The following is a 25,499-nucleotide window of genomic DNA, read 5'->3' on the forward strand; positions in this document are numbered from 1 at the left end:
CGAGTATTAAGAATTGTTATCGATATCGCGATACGGCAGCGAAACGTAGCATTTTCGCTGTTTCAAACAGAAGGGAATGTAATCGCAGCTAATTGTTAAACTGACAGTAACAGTGAGACAGACAGATCTTAAGGCATCATGGAAATGTCTTGTTTTTTTTCTGTGGATTACAATAAACTATTTTATTCTAACTGGTGGTAACAGTTTAGTTCTATCCTTTCTCTATCCCTGTTTCTTACATGCACATATTACTATGTAATCCATGTTATGTAAATGCAATGTTCTTAAATGCTTTGATAGAGCATGAAAATATATTCTACATTTGGTCCTTTTTAAAAAATGAGATTGGTGTTGAAGTATATATTTCTTTTTATTGATCGATTCACGATTTTCAATAAACGTTCATTTTGTACATTATGTCGAAATCATGTTTTATGTTACTTATGAAAAAGAAAGAATTCATAACGCAGACGCAGTGAGCGCCTTGCGTCCTTCGCATTTTAGCACGTGCGAAATTTCTACATTAACACTCTAGATGACTGATATAAAAGGCATAATAAATTACAGAATTAAAGTAATAACTCTTAGCTTTTCTAATAATATTTGGTCATTTGGTCGTTTTCGTAAAATCAAACATTTATATATTTTAAAGTGCACTGTCCTCTTAAAGATGAATCCAGATGCACAGTAATTAGTTTTGGGAAATATGATCTAAATAATAGTTTAATTGCAACGCACTAATTTTCGAGTCAAGAAAATAGTACGATGGTAACTTATATACTTTACAATCAAATAAAATCTAACGAATCTATATAATACAAAATATCAAAGACTGCCCAGGGAGAAAAGTTGCGAATGATAAAATATTTTTGTTTATACTGTATGCATCCGCAATCCCTTGCGGCTATCTCCGATCGATCTGTAACATCTACATGTCCAGGTTCAAGTTAATACTGCACTTACAAAAATTATGCCCCGATCCGAGCAACGCGACAAAATGCAGACGAAATAAATGCAATCGATCTAACGATCGAGAAAAGATAACTCGTTTAGTTCATGTTTTAAGAATATTAAAGAGAATATACGCAAAGTTTGATCTCTGTAAATAATTTTTATGATAGTGGAAATAAAAAAGGAGTATAGCTTATTGATTATCGTGCTATCTGATGATTCAACATTTGAAACATTGATTGGACAATAAAACATCCTAATTTTATTCTTATACTGATTATTGATGATCCATCGTTTGAAAGAACCACTCTGTGAAACGCCGAAGTTGCTGCGCAGCTGCGTGATTCTCGTCCTTCAGACGACGATTCTCATCTTCCAAGGAAAGTCGTAGATTTTCGGACTCCTGTAAACGTCGATTCTCATCGCGCAATCGACGCACCTCGTCCTCCAATGAGAGTCGCAAACGTGTCTCTCTCACCATTCTTAATTCGAGAGTCGATAGATGAGATTGCAAATCCGAAACGGAATTCCTGCGGAAACGTTGATGTCATCAATCGTGTTCAACATTGTGTCATCGTATGCTCACATATATTATTTACGTATTATATTACTTACGTATTCGCATTGCATCCATCGATGAGTCTATCATCGGACCATTCTTGAGGATGTTGTTTCATCGATCTATTGGAATCCGCATGTTGATTCTTCCAACAATCCACATTCGCGTCGTTGTGATTTTTCGTATCTTTAATCGGTGTCAGATTGCTATGGGGTTTCGAGATTGGATGAAGCGGTTTTGTAACACGTGGCGATAATCTAAAGAAAAATTTTTACATTATAAGATGATTAATCATTATACGTTATCTATTTTACATTTATTATTTTAGTGTGTGTGTAAAATTAATTTTATTAATTAAGAGTATTAAGTCCGTCATTTTTCACACCTTTCTTCTTTTGACAATTTATTCTCGCTTGGTGCTGGGCTTGAGGCAGTGCTGGCGTTGGAAATCACTGTGGCTGGTCTGGCCATCGTCAGGATCACTTCCGATCCATTGTTTCCATTTTCTTGTCCATTCGCAGGCAATACGCTCAAGGTAGACGCGCTATTGCCGCACAAATTCTCTCTTGATCTGCATCTGTTTTGAATCTCCAGCATATTATTGTTTATTTTATTTGAATTTTGATTCGGATTCATAACGCTGTTTACGAGATTATTGTTAACTATTTGGCTGTCGTCGGCGATATAATCGGGATTGATCAGTCTCATGAGGTCCTCCTGTAGCGTGCTGGATGTCAAATTCGCGGAATTTCTGTGCGAGTTTCTCATGCCCGGCTTTGGTCGAGGACTTTGATTTCTGGAGCTGCCACTGGACGGGGTGCGATTGCCGCCGCGATGTTTGTTGGCCCGTCGCAGTCTGGGCGATACGCTGCCAGAGCCGTTTGACAGCTCATCCTCGCTAGGTAGCGCAGTTACTTCCGGACAATTGACGTCAGATATTCTAACTTCCGGGGGTAAACTCGCCGGGAAATCCTTTGATTGTCGGTAATCAACGTTAACCTTGTGCACTGGTCGCTCCGATATGCTAGTCTTCAGGCAGGTGACTTTCTCGCCTACTTTGAAATCGTGCGGCATCTCGTATTTCGTGGATTCTCGGTTGTGCTCATTATTTCCGTCATTGTTATGTTTTCTTTCATTGCCAACATGCTGACATTCCATCTCGTATTTAGCCAACTCTAGATCGTACTTGCTGTTCCTCTTCTCGTAAATATTTTCCGAATACTCATAGCCAATTCTCTTTTCATGACATCCTCGTATATCATGCTCGTATTTGGCAGCTGGTCGCTCAACAATTTTCTCTTCTTGTATTTCGTACTTGGAACTTCTGTCCACTTTTGTAGGTGTTTCGTAATCGTACTTGTTGCCAGACTGTTCGTATTCATTATACCTGCCGAGATTGTTGTTACTGCCTGATTTTGGTAGGCTATAAACAGCATTATGCGCCAATGGCAATGAATTCGATACACTTAGCTTCTGATGGCCACCATGATGTTGCGTATCGTTTTTATGGAGCTCTCTCTGAGAAGCGTATAAATTTTCTTGCTTGATCTCATAACGTTCTTTTTGCAATTTCACGTAATTCGTCGTCACGTGTTCCTGACCGCGATGTGCATTGTCTAGCTGTCGCTGATAATTCTCATGACGCGCATTATTATCTTGTATCATTTTCGACGATACATAATTGCTCTCTTTCGTATAGTGTTCATGATTATGTTCGCGATGTTTTGAGCTATCCGCGAGCTGTTTGGCACTGGCATAATGAGACTTGTCCTTTTTCTGTCCAGACTTGCTGGGTGTCACAATTTGATAGTTTTGTCGCGCTGGTAATGGAGGTGGTGTGCCGTCCGCGCGATGATTGCCATCTTGATCTTGAGGTTCTAGAAGCTCATACCTAGAATAAGAAATGCTTTATTTCTTCTGATTCGTTTTCTAATCGTGCATCTAATATTAATTGAGTCTGATGAAAAGATGTCACACACAATTTTATACGTTCAACGATCAACAGTTCGAAAAGGAACGATTTGTTAATGTTATGATGAGTGGCGAGGGGTTAATGTGATCTCATTTTTCTGATCTCACTCACCAACGATCATCGGTACTACTGTGTCCGCTACTGCTGCTAGTCATTGTACCCTCCAACGGAAACCGCGGATCGTTGAACGATCTAGAGCTTGATCCAGTACCGTACCCGGAGCTGTTGCTCGATCGCGGTGGGCTGAACGATCGATCGTATCGCCGTTGATGCGACATTGCCGTTTGCTGACTCGGCGTATTATCTGCGCTTGTCACGTTCTCATAATCTCCTTCATAATTATTCGACAGATAATGGCAATTTTGCAACGTGCAGCCTCTATCGTGTAGAAAAAAGAATTAAAAAAATTATTTAATATCTTTGATAACCTTTAAAGAAAAAAAAACGCGTTTTTATTTTAATGTAATTTTATTATTTGAACTAAAAATAGTGCGCGATTTAACTTTATAAAAGCGATGTAAAAGAAATTTACGTCCGATTCATTGAACTTCAAATTCATCCCGAATCTATAAATTAATTAAAAATTAATTAACAGAAAATAATATTCAAGAAACTATACCTTCGCGGATTTCCATCATTAGTTGGCGGTATTACGGTGACGGTAACCTGGGCGCTGGTCTTTAACAAATCGACCATCTGATCGTGACTCAAGGTCGATACGGCCACCTTGCAAATTTCGACTAGCCTGGAGGCCTGTCTCAGGCCCGCTTGCCACGACAGCCCCATACTTTCGACCTGCGTCACAACACCGTCGGGTTGAACATGGAAGCCCAATTGTCCAAGATTGTTCCTCTTCAACGACAGTTCCGAAGCCGGTGCACCTTGAGTTACGGCACGTAGCCGAGCCACAATTTCCATTAACTCGTCCCTCTCGCCATAATCACCGCGTACGTGTATGGTGATGCATTCGCCTTGATGATGATACAATCTTAAACTGAGACGCAGAGCAAAAATGTTACGAATGCAATCAGTCGTTTGATTTCCGATCGTCCGCAAGTGGTTCTTACGATAAATTGATCTTGAATAATGCAGTAAAGCAATAAGTGATGGTTGCGCGTTTAACAATCGATTTCAGAATTTAATTGCGATTGAATATTGAAGAACTTAATTTTCTATTGACATTAAAAAAATTGTAAAATAATACATGTGTGTGTCCGTGCGTGCATGAATGAAAATATTTTAATTTGGTTTAATTAAAAGAACTCAAGAATGATTACCTGTTTGTTTGAGCATGCCATCCGAGCACGCTCACGCACGGAGCGACAAATACTATCTGCCTGGAATGCTCTTCAATCAGCACGATGGTGTCTATGCTTATACCTAAGTAACAATCTGTGTTCTGATTACTATCTTCGAGTATGACCTGCCAGCAAATCGCGCCGCGCTGAGATGCGTCGCAGGAAAGTCTCGGTCGTACCGTGGTTTTCTTTTTGCTGCTGAAGGAGAGCATCGCTGTTTTGCAAAAAAGAAATAACATATATTTCAGAAATGCCATTGCAATTTTACATAATTTGTTATCTAATTATATAATTTAATATACTAAACAAATCAAATAATTATAAATAATCAGTTTATTATTTGGAAAATCGCATATAAAAATGTTTAGAAATAAAATATATAAGTAAAAATATATAAATTTCAAAATTCTACTACTGTAATAAAAAACAAATAGAGAAGATTCTAAAAGGATTTGCGACATACAGAATTTTTGGCCAGTGTCAACAACTGTGGTGGTTGTATAATTCGTAGCCAGATCCTTCAGATATTCTTGTCTCGTTCTCGTGGCCATCGTGGCGAATTTTTCAGACCTGAAGGAAGGTATAAATTTAGCTCGATTAATTTTATCGACATATAAAAACCGAAGAACACGGCATTTTACCTGTGAGCTGCATTTTCGGCGTTTATGACCTTGGCCAGAATAAAATCCACAAAAGTCTTTCCTTTAGCGAACGTAGCACCCTGTGGAATAGGTGGCCCGAAGATGGGTACTTCTTTGCTCCTGGACACTGCCACGCTGTACTGTGTATTGTCGGTGCAAGGATTTATGGCTCGCACAATGATAAATACATGTTGAAATTGGGAGCGTATCCTTCGCGGACTAAATGGTAATGCACCAGGTTCCTATAAATGCAATTACAAAATATTTGATTAAACTTTTATTAACAAGCTTTTAGTAACAGGCAACATCAATATACTCGTTCTATTTAATGAAAGTCTATTTAATGAAAGTATCATCAATGTCTATAAATCATTTCACAAATTCTGACGTAAGTATGCAATCCAGAATCTGATCTCAAAATTAAATAATGATTCATTCTCGAACATAATTGCGATGTGCATTTCGCTGGTGTGCAAACAGGCTGCAACAATAAATCTAGTGCGTCGCCGAGAGCTGTGCGTCATATTTATATGTTCATTATTACACGATTGCGTAATCGCGCGGCTTTATAATTTACAGTGTTAAGTGTAGAACTGTACCTGAAAAACTATCGTGACTATGTCATTTCCGATGTGCCTCTTCCTCAGCAACTGTTGCCGGTTATTAGGCGTGAAGGGTAGCATGGTGGACACGTGAAAGGTGACTTCCGCTCCACGATGCGTCGCCGCTACTGCGTGCGTACCCGTCGAGTCGGTTCTGGTATCCAGTCCGGCCTTGTAACCCTCGAATCCTCGCAGTCTTATTCTTTGGCCTGTCATGAAAACCTACAATTATCTCAATTGCCCGGCGCGCGGTCCAAGAATTGTCGGCCGTCGTCGTTACGTGTCTTCGACTTCCTCTGTGTGCGCACTTACATTCGCACATCAAGCGACATAATTAATTTTGTTTTTCGCGGTTTAGTCATGGATAATTATTATATTAAAAGAATATTTTTCATGGAAATTGTGTGATCATATCTTTTCGAAGAAAAATATAAAATGCAGCAAACTATAAAAAAAAAGGAAAAAAATAATATGTTATATAAATTTATTTTTAAATTGTTTCCTTTATTTTGAAGATTAGTTTCAGAAACGCGTCGCGTTTCCACAAATTAAATATCGAGATAATCATCGATGTGACGCCCGCGGAAGCGACGCAAAAAGCAACGATGTGTGTGACGCTTGGAAAAAAAATAGAACACGCGTTTCTCTTTTAGAAAGCAACAGTAATTCGTTAATAGGGATAACCAAGGCAACGATTCGCGATATCCAGATATAACGATCGCAAAATTACGTGCATGCATTCGTGGATGATTAACTTTACGATGTGCATTAGGTAAAATCATTTCGAAACATTGAATCGGTTAATCAGCGATAAAGCGTCTCAAATTATCCATGAAAAAACCAATGAAAATCACGTATAAGATCATGTATAAATCTTCTCTGGCTTTTATTTGCGATGTTTACGAGAGAATAATTTTATCGATTTTTGATGAGAGATTTCCGGCTCACTAAACTCTGTTAACTGGCTTGTTAATGCGTATATCTAGAAGATATTCTTGCTGCAAGGAAATATGTCCTAATAGATAGAATAGATAGAAAGATAGAAAGACATTAGAAATAATAAATGGGAATCACATATCACTGAATTATACATAGTAGTAGGCATAGTAGTTTCTTCAACATGATTCAAATTAGTAAAAGTAAACAGATGGCCTTGTCAAAAAGTGAAGACAATGAGTTTTCGTTAAAATAAAAAGCGGAAGAATAATATAATTTATTACTTATAATTTTCATATTTCTTTAAAATATCTTCAATATTCTCTTGTTTACCGAAAGTGTATGTTTTAAATTTCCGTCACCAAATGTTCTATTTTTCACTAGAAGTTTTTGAGAACTTTACGTTGACTTTAAATATCATATAAAACTTGCAATGAAGAATAACGTACCGATAGTGTCCAAGAATTCTAGGAAGGCTGGACCGGCGTGTTGATTGTTATACATCTCCTCCTCGGTTCTTTGGCCGGACCGGCAGTACAGGACGCCGACTTTGTACCTGCTGGATAATCCCTGCTCGTCCAATCTGGCCAGCGCTTCCTCAGCGGCGGGCGTGCCAAGCCTCAGGCAGCCCATCTGCACTTCCGGCGCGACCAACTCCAAGAGCTCTCGTAGGCGGCCGGCCTTGTGGCCTGATGCCGAGAGCTTCCTCGGGCACGGAGCCGCGTAGTGTCAGTAACTCTGATGTACGTACGATCACGCGATACTGATTGACGTCTTTGCGAATGCTGATGGCCACAGGTCCCAATTGTTCCTCCATACCGAACCAGTTCTGATGCTCTCGTCCTACGGCAGGATATTTTTTTCTCTTTGTATTGTGCTCGACCAAATTATTAAAATCTTTGCAAAATGTTTTGCATTTATATTCGCGCATTTTTATATTTAATCCCTTTACGCTATGAATTCCTTGTTCAGATAAAAAAAATTAGATTGCGTTATATGATTTATAATTAATTCGCAAAAATTCTTTAGTTAACGCGACAAAAGATTTGCGTAAGCTGGCGTGTATCTTGATTCATTTACCAAGGAAATATCGTCGGTAATAATGAGCTCCCTCGTCAACGCTCTCGATAGGCATGGGTCGTTTCTGTAACGGACAAGTGTGCTTCCATAGAGTCTCTCCGGGCGGCGGTTCCAAGACGGAGACACCATAGGACAGCGGCGGTCTGTGAATTCCGTTGCCATTCGAGCAACGAGTAAGGCCAACCTCGCGTTCTCCCTCGCCGCCGATCTCGTTGCGGAAGAAGGGACACGGCTCTAACAGATCGTTGCCTGAAACCGCAAACAGTAAAAAGTGAGATCCTCTAAAGAGAAAGCAAATCACGATTCTTTAACTTTCTGTCTTTTCATATCTTTTTTTTTTTTAACGTACCTTTTCCATCACCGGCATCTTCCTCGGGAGTCTCGTCGGGCGTGGAGGCTCTCAGAGCACTAGCGGCGGATGCTCCGGTCGCCGTGTTTCTTCTCCTGGCCAAAAGAATTCCCCGAAGTTTCGCGGCGTAGCCCAAATTCGCCGTCAACGATTGACAGTCGTAGTGAGCGAACGCGCGTCTCCGATGACGCTCCTCTACGTCGGCCGACACCATCGGGCTGGTGCACGTCTCCTCCATCGTCCGCGGTGGTTTACCGCCCCACAGTCTGTTTAGCTTCAGTCGTAGCTTCGGACTGGAACCGGCGCCAGTCGGACAGATCTCGTCGACGTCGAGTGGCTGGCCGCCGCCGTCCTGCTGATGAACACGGCGCAGATAATCGCTGGCGACGACGCCGCGCTGCTCTGACGGTCGAAAGTCCTGCAGTATAGCGAAGAAGTTCTCGCCGGCTGTAATGGACTGCGCCACTACGTCGATGCTCCCTATAACAGATTAAAGTCGAAATGTTTATGCAATGGTTACATCAAAGTAAAAAAAGCAAACTTTAAAAATTGAGATCGAAATTATATATTATTATATGTAAATATTTTTTTTTCTTAATTATAAAATTCAGTAAAAAAAAATAAAAAATAAATAAATAAACTTGGAATGAACCATAAACGATGGACATTTTACGAATTTATTTTTGTCCGTCTTTCAAGTTTTGTGAAATATCTGAAAAATTCGACTCGTACCGTGAGATCCATACTCTCTCCTGAGAGGAGTTTCTGGCACCCGGGAAGCAGGATCCGGACTGTGCGGAAGCTCCAAACTGGAGTTGGACCTGTGAAGAGCCAATCCACGACCCACGCGACTTACCGGCCCTCCGCTGCCGCTGCCGTTGATTGGCAAACTCGCGATCATCTCTTCATTCTATATTAACATATAAATATGAAAAAAAAAAGATATAAATACGAAGAAACATGTAAGAATAAAATAATATAGACATCAGGTGCTTGTATAGCATCTGGAATATTATGAAGTAATACATTTATTTTTGCCAAATACGTTTTTGCGTTATTCACGTCTAGTTAAAAAAAGAAATTGGATGGTTGGTTGTCACGCAAGTTAAGTAGAAATAAACTAAGTGTCTTTAAACAAGCGCAAACTAGGACTACTAATTAGAATCATTGAGCCTTTCGCAGACGCGCATCTCACGCTTGACACAGACACATACACCCACACCCACACACATACACACACACACACACACACAGATCAAAAATATACCCAAGGGTTCTACATATTCGCGCGACGAGTTCATTCATCCTGCGAAGTGGCTGTCGTGCCGTTGTCGACTTCTTTTTTATCCTTCCCTCTTAATTAAATTGGCCCTTAATTACGATAGCAAGACGTAGGCGGGGGATGAGGTAAAAGCAAAGAGTAGAGATAGGATGTATTAAAAATTGCGGAGGAACATCGGTCTTGCTTGTCATTGTCGATATTACTAGATTTCTAGGTTCAAAAACCAAAATTGCATTTTCACTGTCCTATCATTAACATAATAAAATTACCCTACACACACGACGGTTTTTCTTCTATAATTTAATCTCTTTTATATTTTAATCTTAAAAGTAATTTTCGATGTTCTCTCTCATGAGAATAATATATGAGATAAGAAAAATTAATTATTTTATTGATGTGTCTTCTTTTTTTTTTTCACAGTGTATTTTAATTTTATTTCAATTTTCATATTCATCTCTTTATAAGATTATGCGTATAATTAAATACTTTATATATAAATTAATTATATATATATATATATATATATATATATATATATATATATATATATTAGTATATATATTTATACAATCCAAACTGATCCATTGTAAATATTTTTATTATTTGAATATTGCATTTCCAATTCGAAAGAAACTGGCGGAAATTTGTACGCCTTGCAATGGAACTTTCAAAAGAAAGATCGCAATCTTTCTTCTAGATCCGATTAAGGCTGGCATTCGAACTGGCGCCGTCTGGATTTTTTTCTCTTTCTCTCGTTCTCTTCCGCGGCAGGGAGCGTTAATTGATCCCGTTCCACATCCTCATACAAAATGCGCAACGCGCGCCTCGCCGGCGATACGGTACGTACGCACCTACGCAATGCGAGAGCATCGTCGGATGCACCTGCCGCACGCGGGGGACTCTGACTCCCGATCCGGAATTAGCGGATCGTAGACCGTTGACCGGTTCTCGCCCGAACCGTGTCCGGTGAATGGTCATTCGCATTGTTAACCCCCCAGCCCCAGTCACCCAAGAGCGCGCGGAAATCGGCATTTGTGTTTGTCGACCGATACCGTATTATTCTAACGACACGCACCGTATCCGGGAACAAGGCGTATGTCCGGCAGCGGATATCAACGGTTCCAGGATTCGTATCGCATTATTTAACCCCGGGCAAACGTACGGACAGTCGTGCCGACAGATGTCCACTTCTATATTCAAAGAGAATATAAATTTATTTCGAGTTATCCTAGTTTTTATTTACATCGTGCGTGTGACATAATAAATTTATACGTATTTTGTATATCTTGTTTATTAATTTAAAGGAGTACAATTTTAATAATATCTATATTCGTACACATTTTTATTGCAACTTTTAATTTCAAGAAGAGAAAACAATTTATTATACAGATATCACATTTTACTAGAAATATATTTTTTCACTTATATGTATTATAAATTTCATTTTATAAAAAAAAATATTAATTTAATATTAATAAAAAATCATAATATAATAATTTATATTACATTAATAATAATATAAGAAATATTAATAATTTTAACTTTATCTCATTCTTAAAAATCGCAGATGTCCGTTTCTCTTTTTTTTGTTATCACGTAGACAAGAAATTATGCAACTCGAGGATGCAATTGCTATCCAGCAGCTTCGCCTCCTATCAGATAACCACAGATTTCTCGTACAACGCGCCGCGATTATTCGGCGATCGACGTGCCGAACTTCGCCCTCGGCTCGGAACGGAGTGACGAGTGACGGCGGGTCGCGAAAAACAGGGAGCTCCGTACCCCGAAGGTATTCGGCTCGAGATCATCGAGGGGGCCCCCGTTGCATTCCGCGCATTCCGCGCGATCTCTCTGCCGCGCGTTCGCTCGCACTCCTCTCGCGCCGTCGTTTCGCATGCACACCGGATGCGCAACGTCCGTCCATAGCCGAGAATGCACGCGCGCGCATCGCGAATATTAATCTTCGTCCCGTTTATCGCGACGTCAAATCTCAAACGCCGACACTTTGCGAGATATTGGTAAAAAGGACGCTGAACTTGATTTTGCGCTGTTCATCTACCTCGTGTCTTTGTGATCTCATAGATACTGTACGCGTGACGTATTTTTTGCGATCAGTTATACGAATTATTGTTAATCTAAAATTATTTTTTTATTTTTTCCTCAAAATGCGTTACATTAAAGACACGCACAACGCTCGCTTCATCGTGAATACGCTGTAAATAGTTTCTATTTTTCGAAGCGAGACAATAACGATACTCACAGAATCCGTACGGGTAGTCGTAAAGTACCAGACGCATCTCCTCTGCCTCGTAATAAGTTAGACACACGTATGCTTTGGAACGCGTGGGTGAGAATTTGTACAATACACAGAGAAAACAAGTAGCCGCGACCTGCATAAGGCGCGGGTCTTTATTTCAAGGTAGCGTGCGTAAAACATACCGCGTTCTATGCCGCATTCATTTCACGCGCGAACTGCGTCTTTAACGCGGCTCCGATCGTTTCTTTCAGAGACTTTTACGGAGAAGGAGATCTTTTGCTTTCCGCTGGAAAATACAACATAGTGTCCTAGAATTACACGGCGCATTTTTGCACGGTAGAAAAGGGCAAGAAAGTATAAAATATTGTATTTATATAATGTAGAGAAAATTTTGCGAATAAATATATTAAACATATTAAATATGTTTTTATAATGTATTTAATATAATGTATTTAATGATATATTTCATAATATAATAACTTTAATTTTTTTTTAATTTTATAATATATAAAAAAATTTAATATATTTTAAATATTAAATTTTTTCATCTTCTCGCATTCCATTCACAGCCGTCGTTTTTGCGTCCCAAGCTTTTACAATGTATTATTCTATTTTTTTTATGATTATTTAATAAAATGATTATTTAATAAAATGAGAGACCGGCAAAATGACACATGACGAACAGAGAAACACGCGGCTGAAGAGCGCGAAAAAATGAGCACGATGAAATTCAGTCGGTGAAGCGATAATGGAGAAACTTAAGAAGCAATCCCACGGTCAAGCGGAGTTGACTCATCGAGCTCTCGACTCACCAAGGACAACCGTGTCCGCATAAGCTTCGTTCCGCCGGAAGGAAATAGTTATGTTTGCCGTAAACAGCCGACGATTGTATTGTATGATAATAATCGCAGTCACTCTCAATCGTTCAAAGATCATATATATATATATATATATATATATATATATATATATATATATATATATATATGACATATGACACATCGAACGTAATGCGTAATATAAAAGGACGCGTGATGCTTATCTAAATATCTAAGATTATCATTCCGTATTAAGAATATAGTCATGTTATAGAGAGATATCTCGCATAATTGTATATATGAATATTTTTGAAATAAATTTTTATGTGTATTATATTTATGTATAGCTACCGATTATTGTACAGCCAAATATTATTATTATATAATATGGCTATTTAAAAATTAAAGAAAATTTTTTTAATTATATAATTTGTGAATTTTTATTAAAATTAAATTCGAGAAACATTTAATCAACCAATTACATATAATTAATTAAATTGACACGGCAAAATATGAACGAGAGAATTAAAATAAAGATATAGCAAAGAAATAAAAATCTTTGATAATCTAATAAAGTTTTTATAAAATTCCACATGTATATCCAGCGTCTTATAGTTCGTTGTGTAATATATTACGAGATGAAGAAATCTAACCAATGACTGTTGAATATCGACATGACGAGCCATCCATGTTACACCGTAATCAGAGCTTACGCGTCTCGTCTCGTCGCGCCTTTGTCCGGCAACAGCTGTTCCGTGTGCTTCGTTCACGTGCGATCGGCCTTGTATCGCGATGATTTATGCGACGATTCTCTCACATTCGAACAATGCGGCTCGTCCAACGGGAACGAGATAGGTGGGTGATTATCGTAAAATGAAAATGCGTTACGCCCAAGTGCAGCTACACAGTTTAATGTCAAACTTTTGACAGCTTAATGTCAAACGTTTAATATACATCGAATGGACGATTATTTATGATTTATTATTTTAATGACTACTGTTACTTGGAGAGGCTGATGTCGAATAACCCTACAATTATAATAATATATAAACGAAAATATACCTCTTCTCTTTTAAAAATCCTGCGCGTATATGCATTCCGCGTACATTTCATGCACTTTGTCGGGTCGATTCGCCGACAAAGTCATGGCCGAGTCGACGAAGGAGAGAACGACAGCTGATGTTACACGTTCCAGCCACTCCGAGAGATAAGAAGACCACCTTCGAACTACCGAGAAGCTCACGAATGCCGCGATAACCGGTCGCGGACGGTTGTCATACCGACAAGCGCGGGCGTTGGTTTGTGGTTGACTACACTACGACGAATGATACGGTACGTAAAAGGAAGCCAGAGATCCGCGGTCATTTTAGACATATATGTGGCATGCGGAATGTAATAATCGCGATTATTTATGATCTGCGCGTTTTAACGTTGACCCTCTTTTCGCGATCAGCGGGATATGCGTGACCCGCTTACTTAAGTTTCTTGTAAATTATTCATGCTCGCATATCGAGTGCATTCCAGTTTCAAAAAAGCCGTTTAAAGACAGGAAAATTTGATTAATTAAAAAAAAATTAATGCAATCTCGAAAGAAGCGCACGAAACAGCTGTTGCTGGACAAAGGCGTGACGAGATGAAAAGGTAAGGTCTGATTAGGCGTGTTCGCATGCTGGTATAACATAGAGCTTGTCATGTCGATATTCAACGTCTAGTCATCTCTTAATCCCGCAGTATATTACGCAACAATCCGTAACAACGGTGGATATATACGTGGAATATTTTGTAAAATATTAAAGTTCTTTTATTTCTATCTTTGCTTATGCTATCTTCGTTTTATCGCTATAATATCATATCGTCAAATTAATCAATAAGATGTATCCGGTGATTAAGTGCTTCTCTCAGCTTTAACTTCACGTGTATTTAAATTATGCAATTAAGAAAGTTGATTTTATATATAAGTTAATGTAAGAATTTTTTAATATCTTGTAATAATTGTCACCAAAAACAATCCGTTTTACTTGCAATGTTATTTTCCGAAATTTTTCACGCCTCGATTGCCGGATAGAAATCCTGATGTGCCGGTGTATCGAATTTCTTCGTCGCGGAATCGCAACCAAGTCGCACTTGTGCGACGACTTTTCCGCGCGTACCACGCTGTGGGAATGCTCGCGATGCGTGCAACCGCAAAGCCGAGAGTGATTCGAGCACACGTCGTGAAGTGCGTGCGACCGCGTGTTCTCGCGTCATCGCAGATACGAGACGCGCAGGTGGATCATCGTCCGGTATCCTTCTGCTATACTCTCGTTCTTTCGCTCTTTCCCCTTTTTCTTTTTCTCTCTCTCTCGGATCGGATGTCCGCTTGGATAGGTTTCACGGATGGTCCGCTCGTAGCATCGCCATGTTCCACCGAGCAGAACCAAGTGTATTGTAACTCATGGAGAATTCACTGTCATTTCACTACATCCGAGAAGTAAAAGGGAGTCACTTTCGAAATTGCGGCTTTCCACATATTTTCGCTACAATTGAAAAGTCAAGGTCTCTACGAGCTATATGGAAGGAGGAAAATTCAATTGAAGATGCAATTGTTCAAAAGTAATATATTCAATAATATACAATAATATATAATAAAATTAATTTAATTTTATATATAATAAAAATTTGATTTTCTCAAAATAAGTTTTCAAGTCAACAAGAGGTCTATATTATTAAATGTTACAAGATTCCATTAACTTGGTTAACACATCAGCATAAAAAATTATAAAGTGTAAAACAAAATTTTTTAAAATAATTTTTATAAAGTTTGCGTCACATTGCACGATCGTGGAGAGAAGCGAATCTATGAATATTGCATAATGTGTATCTTTCAGATAAATCTTCCAATCCAAGGTATCTTTCTTCGCATGTACAGCGAGGTCATTAGTAATTAATTCGTGACACGGATTCCTTACGATGGGAAATGCAAGTACCGATACTCAATGAAGAAATCGCGAGCAACGTTCTTTCGCACATTATTTCTCGATAATACGAGCGCGTAGTTATCCCACAATTTCTTAAGCACCGCGTACGTGTGTATATGTGCGTGAAACGCAATGCCGATGAGATCCGAACTAGTTATGTAAATGCATGCTGCGCATTCCCGATGCGATCTACGTATCTACAGTACCGCGATGTCCTTCTTAGAACGCAACCGTGAAATATATTCTTCATTCGTAATCCTTAAATACAAATGTCAGATTATAAAAGATATCGATTCTCTTTGGGTGATTTGCTAAGAGCGCGATCGAATCAATCATATAAACTCGCATTGACAGATGATTACACTGCAATGCTAATTAACAAAAATTGATTTACTTATATTAATTTGAAAAACCAAATTGTTATTTTTAATAACTTCTATTAAAAGAAAATATTTAGAATTTGAATAACAATCGCATTTGCTCTGAGCTATGGGATTACGTAATGAATGAATTATGTTTTCGAGAACAGCAATCGCGCGATGAGCAGCTCGAATTTTTCTTGAAGGTGTCATAGAAAGAATTGCAAAAGTAAGAGGCATAAAATTTGCGCTCATTCCTCTAGCCATTGGCCTCGGGATCTCGTAATATTAATGCAATACGAGAAAGAGAGAGAGTAGATTAAGAAAGAACATCGTGAACAATACGGTGCCATTTTCACGCAATTGTGCGTGAGATAAAAATGCGCGATAAGGGAGAGAGAGAGATATGCCCGCTCTTTTACGAGGCCACTATCGCGAGTACACGTGTGATAACACGCGACTTTTATTAGCCACTATATGAGAGTTATCGCTGCCCATATATGATGAGTCGAACAGGGTTCTTCCTGCTCTGCAATGATATTAAATCTCAAATCCTTCCAGAGATACTGTATACGCTTTTAAAGTTAAAATGGAATAATTAAATGATATCTTTTGATATCAATTTGTTTGCGATAAGAATCTTTTCTGATCAGAGATATATGTTTTCTAGCATTAAAAATATATTCTCAAGCTCGTGTTAATTCTTATGATTAATCTTGTATTAATATATTATTTTAAAAATTTCAATAATAATAAAATTACTAAAATAATAAAATGACAATAAAATTTAAATTATAATTCATAAAGTTCTGCCTTTCTTTCCCAGAGATTTTTTTAGAATTCTAATAGGATCTTGCTCCCTTCGTTATTTATGACAACACTATAAGTAATAAAGTTTTTCTTAATTACGCGAATTTCCATCACGATGGGAGAAACTATTCGCATTTCCCCCTAGAGCCTCGCCCTCTCCTCCTTTCGAGTATCTCGAGCGTGAACGCACAATTCGCATAAAGATGCGGAGCATGGAATATTGCTTCACTTCTTTCACGAAACCAGGATACTGAGTATATAATAGGCGTTGCCGCCGGAAAATGTTTTTCCGTCGGTTTCCGTCCGCTGATTGCGTTCGCGCCTCTTTATACCGCAGTGGGAAAGTCATTATATCTTTAATTATTCCGTGCTTGAATAGAAGGAGGAGCATCATCACATTTAACGAGTCGACGCAACCGCAAGTTTTATTAAAACTGTTTTTTTCAGTGTGTACATATACATATACTGTGATTAAAAAAAATTGTTCTCCATTTTTTATCTATATGAATAAAAGAATTATTAACTGTAAAAAAATTGTTGGATTTTATATTTTTCTCTATTTAACGTAAACATGTATTTGTCTTCGGCGACAATATCGATCGTCACGAAGGAAAAACGCCCCAGCAATAAGAGCAATGAACGAAGAATAAAGATTATCGTCTGAGAACTCTTCGTCTTTTCGAAATAAGATCCATCCTACATAGTAACTTTTTTACGCGCGCTGTTCTCCCATGCATACATTTTTATCTATGCATATTGAAAAGGGTCAGATCGATGGACGGTAACGCTTTAATCATCCTGTATAGCAATTTCACGAGGCGATTACTCCAAGTGGCATATGTCCGGCGTGATGACCAAAACTTGATACAAATTACAAAAAAAAAAGTCAAACACGATGCCAGCGCGTCCGCGCATCCCCGGCGAGAAAGAAATTTCTAGCGAGGCGAACATTAATTTCGCGTCCGGTTTTTGCCAGCTCGATGAGCGACGCGCGCGCGTTGGCTTTCTCCCCGAGACGTAATAATCATTAATATTCCCGATATACTCGGAAAAGTATCGTTTTTCCTCTCCCTTCGTACGCAGCGGCGGCGAAAATACGGATCGACCCGTGTTTCTCGCGAGTGTCCCCTCGTGCGTGAAAATCTCGCCGAAGAAAGCGAGAACGAGATAACAAGAAGAGTATTCTGTTATCGCGACTAGGAACTCGCGACCGGATTAACGCGGATGAGAACGAGAATGGACGTTAATTGTTTCCTGAAGAGAATAAATGCACAGCCGTTCGCTGAACTTCCTGTCGAGAGATTATCGCGGAAAGATTGCGCGCCGTAAGTACCTGACGCGGAGACGTAAGCGGCAATAAATAATCGGGCAGCTTTTTTAATCGTGACACAGCAGCTACAATTGGACACAGGCTTATCAATCTCGAGTTAAAGCCGTTATATAATGCAACTACAGTTTTCCGGGTCCCCGATCTTATCGAAGGTTATCAAACTTCCTTCGGAAATCCGAATTAATGACTAAGAAGTCAACAATATCTCAGATAAGGAATGTTTTGATTAATTAAAGCTAATTATTTAATTACAAGATACGCTGTGATACAACATATCGCAATTTCTTATCAATTGAGATATATGTAAGCTTGCTGTAAATATGTTATTTCGAAATTATAATTATTATTATAAAGATATAATTCCATTTTTTTCAGATTCTCGAAAAATTATATATTAAGCATGGTAGAAATTTAAATGCATAAGAAGAAGTGAGGTATTTAATTATAGCTGAGTAGTAAATTATATGATATAATTATATGATAATGCTGTTTAGAAATTCGTTATTATTATTTATGAAAATTCTAACTCGTGCATAAAATATGAGAGATAACAAATAGCAGAGTTATTAAGTTGTTATAACACATGTTGAGAGAGCTATGTTGCGCGAGCGAACAGCTGATTACAAAATCGTATTTCACTTCTCCGACTTATCTCCCCCTCCCCTCCGCCCCCATAGCTGTAACATAATAACTCGTATGTTTGCAGAGCAATTTTCCCGACGCGGCTGCATCGAAGCGGAGCGTCCGGTCGCGGATTAATTGGCATAATGCGATTCAAATTTATCCAAAAATTAAAAATTATAATTCTCCTATTGTGTGTACGCCGTGAAACATGCAAAGTTACGGAGTTACGTTGCGGTGTAAATAAGCTCAGCTCGCGCGTTATAATGGACGAGGGTAGAAGAAGCAGAACGTGCGTATCCCGTGCGCATGGACGCCGACAGAGATTTCCTCTTTTAGACGGATGTACGATCCAAGGTTTTTCTTAAACGCTATAAATGGTAATTTAATTTTTCCACCGCTCTCTTTTGCCTTAAAGTAGATGCATTACGCTTGTGAATAGACGGCTATTAATTTTTCGCGAATTAAATATTCGTTATTAAATTAATGTACTTGACGTTTTAATTCAACATTCTGTAACGAAAGAAATTCGATAATATATTGCATTACTCAATTTAGAAAAAATATGTAAATAATCGGAAATCAAATGGTGCGCAAGCGACTGGTTCCAGAAGTCGATTTGACATATACATACGTAAATGTTAATACATGTGAATTCAAGGACGCCGACGCGTTCGTCCCATCAGGACATCGCCATCTGAGAGAAAGAGAGAGAGAGTGAGATCGAGACTATCTTTGTTGACGAAGATGCAAATTCGCGACGCAACAATAAAACGGACGCGATATTGATGATTTTGCGTGTTCTCCCTCGTCTTTCTGCAGCCTACATGCAAGAATGATTTTGAAAATTTTGAGAAAATTCTTTATACAGATACTTATTGTTAGATTCTCTCTTTCTTATTTCTATAAAATATTTTAGAGAGGGAGAGAGAGAGAGAGAAAAGAATTTCTTCTTCAGAGTTTCTACAAAGTGTCCTACTCATTCCTGTAAAAAATTCTCTTATCTTCTAGATTTTTCTACAAAATTACAGGCAAAAGAATATTTTAAAAATTTGTTGGTGCAATTTTTTAAAATAAGTTTTTTAATGATACGCATTTTATAATCTTAATATTCTAATGACTAAAAATTGCAATAAAAAATATGTACTATATATTCAATATTTTGTTGTAATTGAATACATATAATATAAAAAGAGATAGACATATATTTATAATATATTTTAAACGCATAATTCACTTGACTTGCCGATTGCTTACAATATAAGAAGAAAACTAAAGAGTAAGGAATAAAACTATCAAAGAAAGGACTTTAAAAAAAATTCCCCGAGTCTCAATAAAATTCCATAAGAATTCCCTCATTTCTCCACGAAAGGAAGCCCTGAGAATGCCACATTTTCCATGTTTTTCCATAGACATCCTGCTCTATATATTATTATATACGTATACACTTGTAAGAACCGAAGGCGCGTTCAAAATTTCTATGGATGCTAGGCAAGCAATCGGCGTGACTGAATATTCCTACGGAGAAAAAATTCGAGGGGTACCCACTATACATATTTATATAAAATGATAAATGTCTCTAATATTCCTCTGATTGCGCACAGGCGTGCACGATGTATATTAAATCGTGCGCGGAGCGCAATGGTGCGCAGTAAAATCAGTGGCAAATCAAATGCGCTTCTTCATGAAAAAAGAAGGTATGGGACTGCAATGGATAATGATTATTGTAGGCGATAAAGGCAACAAAGAGAGAGAGAGAGAGAGAGAATGCGCGCGGGCAGAGTGCCCGTAATGACGAATGCTGGAGAGTGCATTTCGAAGTAGCGTTCGCTCGACGATAAGCCCGGTACATCATCCCGACACGCGGGGAGAGACAATTAATTGCAGGCGCGCCGTCTCACACGTAAACCTCCCCCTTCGCTAAGAAGCGAACTTAATATCTCGCAGCGGGATGCGATTGTCCGTGAGTGCGCGGTCTATATGATATTATCTGACGAAATAGCGATTTGTTGCCGTATTACTTATTTACGGCTCGAGATTGTTTCATCGAAAGCATTACGGAGTAATATCGTACTTATCTAATAATATATACGCGTGATTGTGCGGATATAAATTGAGTTTTGATTACACCCGCAACGCATTCCCCGGCTATCCATAATTACGAATTAATCGACGTTAATCACGTGCAAAGCGCCTAATTAGCCGAGTAATTAGTTTGCGTCTAATGTTCTCAAAGCGTTATCACACACATATGATGCTAATCGTCCCCGTGCATTGTGCCAAGCACGAATACTTGATAACGTAAAATCAAAGTGTGTCCGTAGGCGCCGGGATGGTATTATTAGTGTATGGTGTTTGCTCAGGATAAAAGGGGTAAACATTATTAAGCGCGCTCGTTCGCGAGTTAACGAGATCCACGGCGGATTAGAGACGTCAATTAATATAGAGGGACAGATGTAGCGCGCTAGCCATGTATCCTCGCATCCACTTGGCTTCCGCGAAGCGTCTCTAATCGTCCCGAGTTAAACACGAAGGAAAAAGGGATCGACGAACTCGACGCGCGACCGGTCGCTTCCCACCGCGACGCTCATCTTATTGGTCGTAGGCAGCATTACATCCCATAATGGGCGAAGCTAAGCCGCCGCTTCCTTTTTTTTCTTCCTCTCCAGCAGTCAATGTGACGGATCCTACATCGGCACACAAAAAACACTCGGTCATGCCAAGGCGTTTTATGGTTTCCCGAAGAATCTCGCGAGTCTTCTCTCTCTCTCTCTCTCTCTCTCTTTTTCTTTTTTCTTTTTTTAAATGTTGGTAGTCTGAAACGTGTATGTTGTCTAAACAAAACTCTCGTTAAGAAACGATAAAATTGGTTTATTATATTACTAACAATATTTTATTCTTAACGAACGATTGAGAAGAAGTATGATCTTAAAATAACTATCTTTGTCTATTTTTAATTTTTAATTCTCTATCTCTTTCTAGAAAATAAATCTAAGAAGAAAAAATCATATCCTGTATATCTCAGTCAACTTGAATCCCATCGTTTCTAGAAACTGTTTTAAAATATATAAATATGTATTCTCTCTTTCTCTCTCTCTCTCGCTTAATAAATATGAATATTATATATTTGTTATCTAATTTAAAGCAATATGTATCGCAAGCTCTTACGAAGAAGGATTGCGTTAGCAGTAAATATTATTGCGCTCAGAGCGAGAAAAAGCTTGAGAACCACTATCTTAGAAAGAAACAACTCGGCGCAACTACTCGCACCGTTGTTGGAGCAACAGATCACGAAGCCTTCGCACCGTTTTAACTCGACACAATGCAGACGATAAGTTAACGGTATATCGACGTATCGAGCGACTGTACATATACAAGCGCAACACCATCAATCACAGACTCCGTTTCAACGACGACGAGCAATAAGAGAATAAGGAAGCTAAAGACGGAGGGGTAGCAAAGGGAGCGGAGGGAAAGGAGGTTCACGGGACTAAATGTAATCGAGATCATCATCCTTTGTGAAAAAAAAAAAAAGAGGAAGAAGCACCAAGGGCAGTCACTCCGCACTGCTACTACGCGGTTACATCATGCGGAGGCATCGGCCTCTCAACCCTTTTTCTGTTCGGCTCGCAAACACATGCGAAATTTTCTTGTTAATGTTCGCGACGGAGGTCCGGAGATTCTGTCGACGAGCGTTTCTTACGCGTCGATTGTTCCCCGAGAACGTCCCTGATGGGATAAAACGCTTAACTGTATATAGTTTAATAACGAAAAGTTTAAAAAAGAAATAAACAATTTGAGAGAAAATATATATATTTAATCTAATAATCAATACATCTAATCTAAATTCAGATTAAATAATGAATTAATTAAATATTATTTCTTTCCAATGATAAAATTGATAATTATTAATGATTGATATATTTTACGATGACTTTTTTAAATAGAGCGCTCTGATCATTATCTCGAATTTAGATTAAATAAAATAATGAATGAATTGAATATAATTTCTTTCCAATAATAAAATTAATAATTATCAATTGATTGATATATCAATCAATTAAAAATATATATATATATATAATCAAATATCAGTATATACTTTACGAGCTTACGATGACTTTTTAAGTACATAAAGCTCTAATCATTTTTGCACAAGAGTGCTTTTATATATGAATACTGATTTATAATTACAAATTTTTTATAACGAAGAGAGATATTAAAATTCTTGTCGCGATCACATTTGCGAAATGGTGCATTTAGAATTGAATTAAACCGTACCACCAGCAGTAGCTGACTCCGACATTTGGAAGCCGTTTATTATCTCCGCTTGATATATCGCGATACTTTATTGCCGACACACGACGAATATTTCACGGTCCCGTAATAGGATATCTCTTGGAAACCGCTACGGACCGGACGAGATATTACGGTATACGCGGTGCATTAAAGTTTGCTACAGATGTCTCGAAATTAAGATCAATTTCTGATTAGCAAAATTTTATAATCCTTATTTTTAACGTTAATTCCATCCTCAAATTCTAGAACATTAATCGTTCGCGCGAAATGTTCGCACAATATCGTAATGGCTAACCTTTTTTCTTTTTTTTTTTTTCTTTTAATAAATGCACGCGCGAAAAACGCATACATCAAAGATTGCGGTTGCTGTAATCGCGATCAGCGAAGTTTGCCAGCAGGACGTACAGGATTATCAATGGCAATCGCGCGCGTTAGTCATTCGATTGCGCAATTTGCATTACGGATGAGTAACTGCAAAAAAAAAAAATTTAAAAAAACTCGCGCTGTTATGAAAATTTCATTTGCAAGTCGAATGTCGGACAGCTGCGCATATTTTGTACGCGATAGTTGCCGCATTCCGAGCACGGTTCGGTAAAGTTTCAGGAATGTATCCATTCGATTCAGGACAATCGGGCAGGAATGCGAGAACCGTCGGCGGCGTCGTCTCGGTTCCGGATCGTCGAGAGAGAAATGAGAAAGTGTGGGTACGCGCGTGTGTGTGTGTGTGTGTGGAATCTCTCTTTCTCTCCGCTGGCAGTGAGTCATCCACGAGGCTCGTGCATCGCGTCGCGTCGCACGACAGACCTTAACCCTCGAGTGCATAGTGTATCGTACCTGATAGGCTATCGTTATATGATCTCCCGCGATCATTCTCAGGGTGGTCTTGTCAACAGGTATTCAACGTACTTAAAAAATTGCAACGTTTCATTTTAATGACAAAATTAATCTCTAATGAATTTTTGGAGTCGATTTTTTTTTTTAAATAAATGTCAAATAATCTGATAAGAGAGTTTTTTTTTTCAATATTTATCCATTAAAAAATAATCATAATAATAATAGGAGTAGTATTAAAGGAGGAAATATAATTAAATCTTTTTTTTAATGTAAAAAATAAAAAATATATACGGTGTTGAGAAAAGACTCAAGCATATCTAAACCGTACCTTTTCCGCGGAATCAAGTTTCTCCTCAGCGTCTGCAATCAACATGTCATTTCGCGGCATATTCATTTTCTCGTCCCCGCTATCATTCTCTTCTCTCTTCCGCTTCTTCGGCGACGGCGTCAAGCACGTCATCGCGTCTATAATGCCACGGATTATCTTTTTTGACATCGCGTGATGATGCGCGACCGATTAATCTAAGCAGTTGCTCGCCCGGTGGTCATGACCGAACTGAGCGGGAATCCAGCATGATAACAATAGCAGAATCGCGAGTCCGTTCGTGCAGAGCACGAGAGAGTACATGCAACGACGTGTTCCAGCTCCTCTCGCAGAGGGAAGGGGAGAGGGGGAGATGGGGAGATGAGAGCCTAGCCCTGCGTAACGGGGGACATACCTGAAACTCTCCTCTACCTCCTCGTCATCGTAACGCTAATCTCGATTCGATAATCGAACCGATAACTCGAGCTTTTCATCGGGATTACCCCCTGCAATTACGTATTACGTCATTCAATATTGACATTTCGCGAGGAATATCAATGACATACTGTGGCATATAATTGCATACATTTTTTTAAACAAAATAATATTTTAAAAGTAAAATAAAAAAAAAATAAAATTAAAAATTAAAATTAAAAATGATTTCTGTCAATGCAAATGTAAATGTCTATGCGTTTAAATACATGGACAAATATTCTGTAACGATCATCGTTATTAATCGGTTTCTCTCTCTACAACGATATTCATCGGAAAACAACGTACTCGATCAATTTTTTAATCAAGTTGCAAATTTGTCCGAGAAGGAATAATTTTGTAATCAATAAAAATTATCGCGAATGTATATTATGGCGACTCGTATGAAATATATTTGATTGAGATGCAAAGGAAAAGAAAAAAAAGGCACACGCACGTATACAGTATATCGAGTTAATGAAAACAAAATAGTTTTGCGCGATCAAATATCTTTCATCAGTCCATAAGCTTCGACGAGTTTATAGCTAATTACTTATCGCGGCTGCGGCTGTGGCTGCAGCGCGATCTTGTTTGCGGATCGAATTACATACTCCCTCGCTTTCGCCTCTGAAAGGGTCCCATTTACGCTCTCAGCCACAACGAAAGAACAAAGTAAGTGCTGTCGGGACGTGACACATCTGCAAAACTGCAGTAGTTTATAGACGCAACCGTTTCGATACAACGGAGCAAAAAGCGAACGATTAGCGAC

General features: G+C 38.5%; 1 protein-coding gene across 1 annotated transcript; it reads right to left on the minus strand.

Annotated features, from left to right (window-relative positions):
- Positions 1-351: 351 nt before the first annotated feature.
- Positions 352-24,489, minus strand: LOC126851014 (signal-induced proliferation-associated 1-like protein 1). Its single transcript, XM_050594532.1, is given in 15 exon segments — positions 352-1,481; positions 1,567-1,767; positions 1,896-3,401; positions 3,594-3,860; positions 4,102-4,476; positions 4,760-4,994; positions 5,244-5,350; positions 5,422-5,663; positions 6,021-6,232; positions 7,409-7,629; positions 7,631-7,802; positions 8,040-8,288; positions 8,389-8,868; positions 9,121-9,298; positions 24,284-24,489. Coding segments are annotated over 15 exon segments (4,866 nt in total). The 5' UTR covers positions 24,452-24,489; the 3' UTR covers positions 352-1,228.
- Between the last annotated feature and the right edge of the window lie 1,010 nt (positions 24,490-25,499).

This window comes from Cataglyphis hispanica, chromosome 7, assembly GCF_021464435.1.
Source record: "Cataglyphis hispanica isolate Lineage 1 chromosome 7, ULB_Chis1_1.0, whole genome shotgun sequence".
Taxonomy (NCBI): domain Eukaryota; kingdom Metazoa; phylum Arthropoda; class Insecta; order Hymenoptera; family Formicidae; genus Cataglyphis; species Cataglyphis hispanica.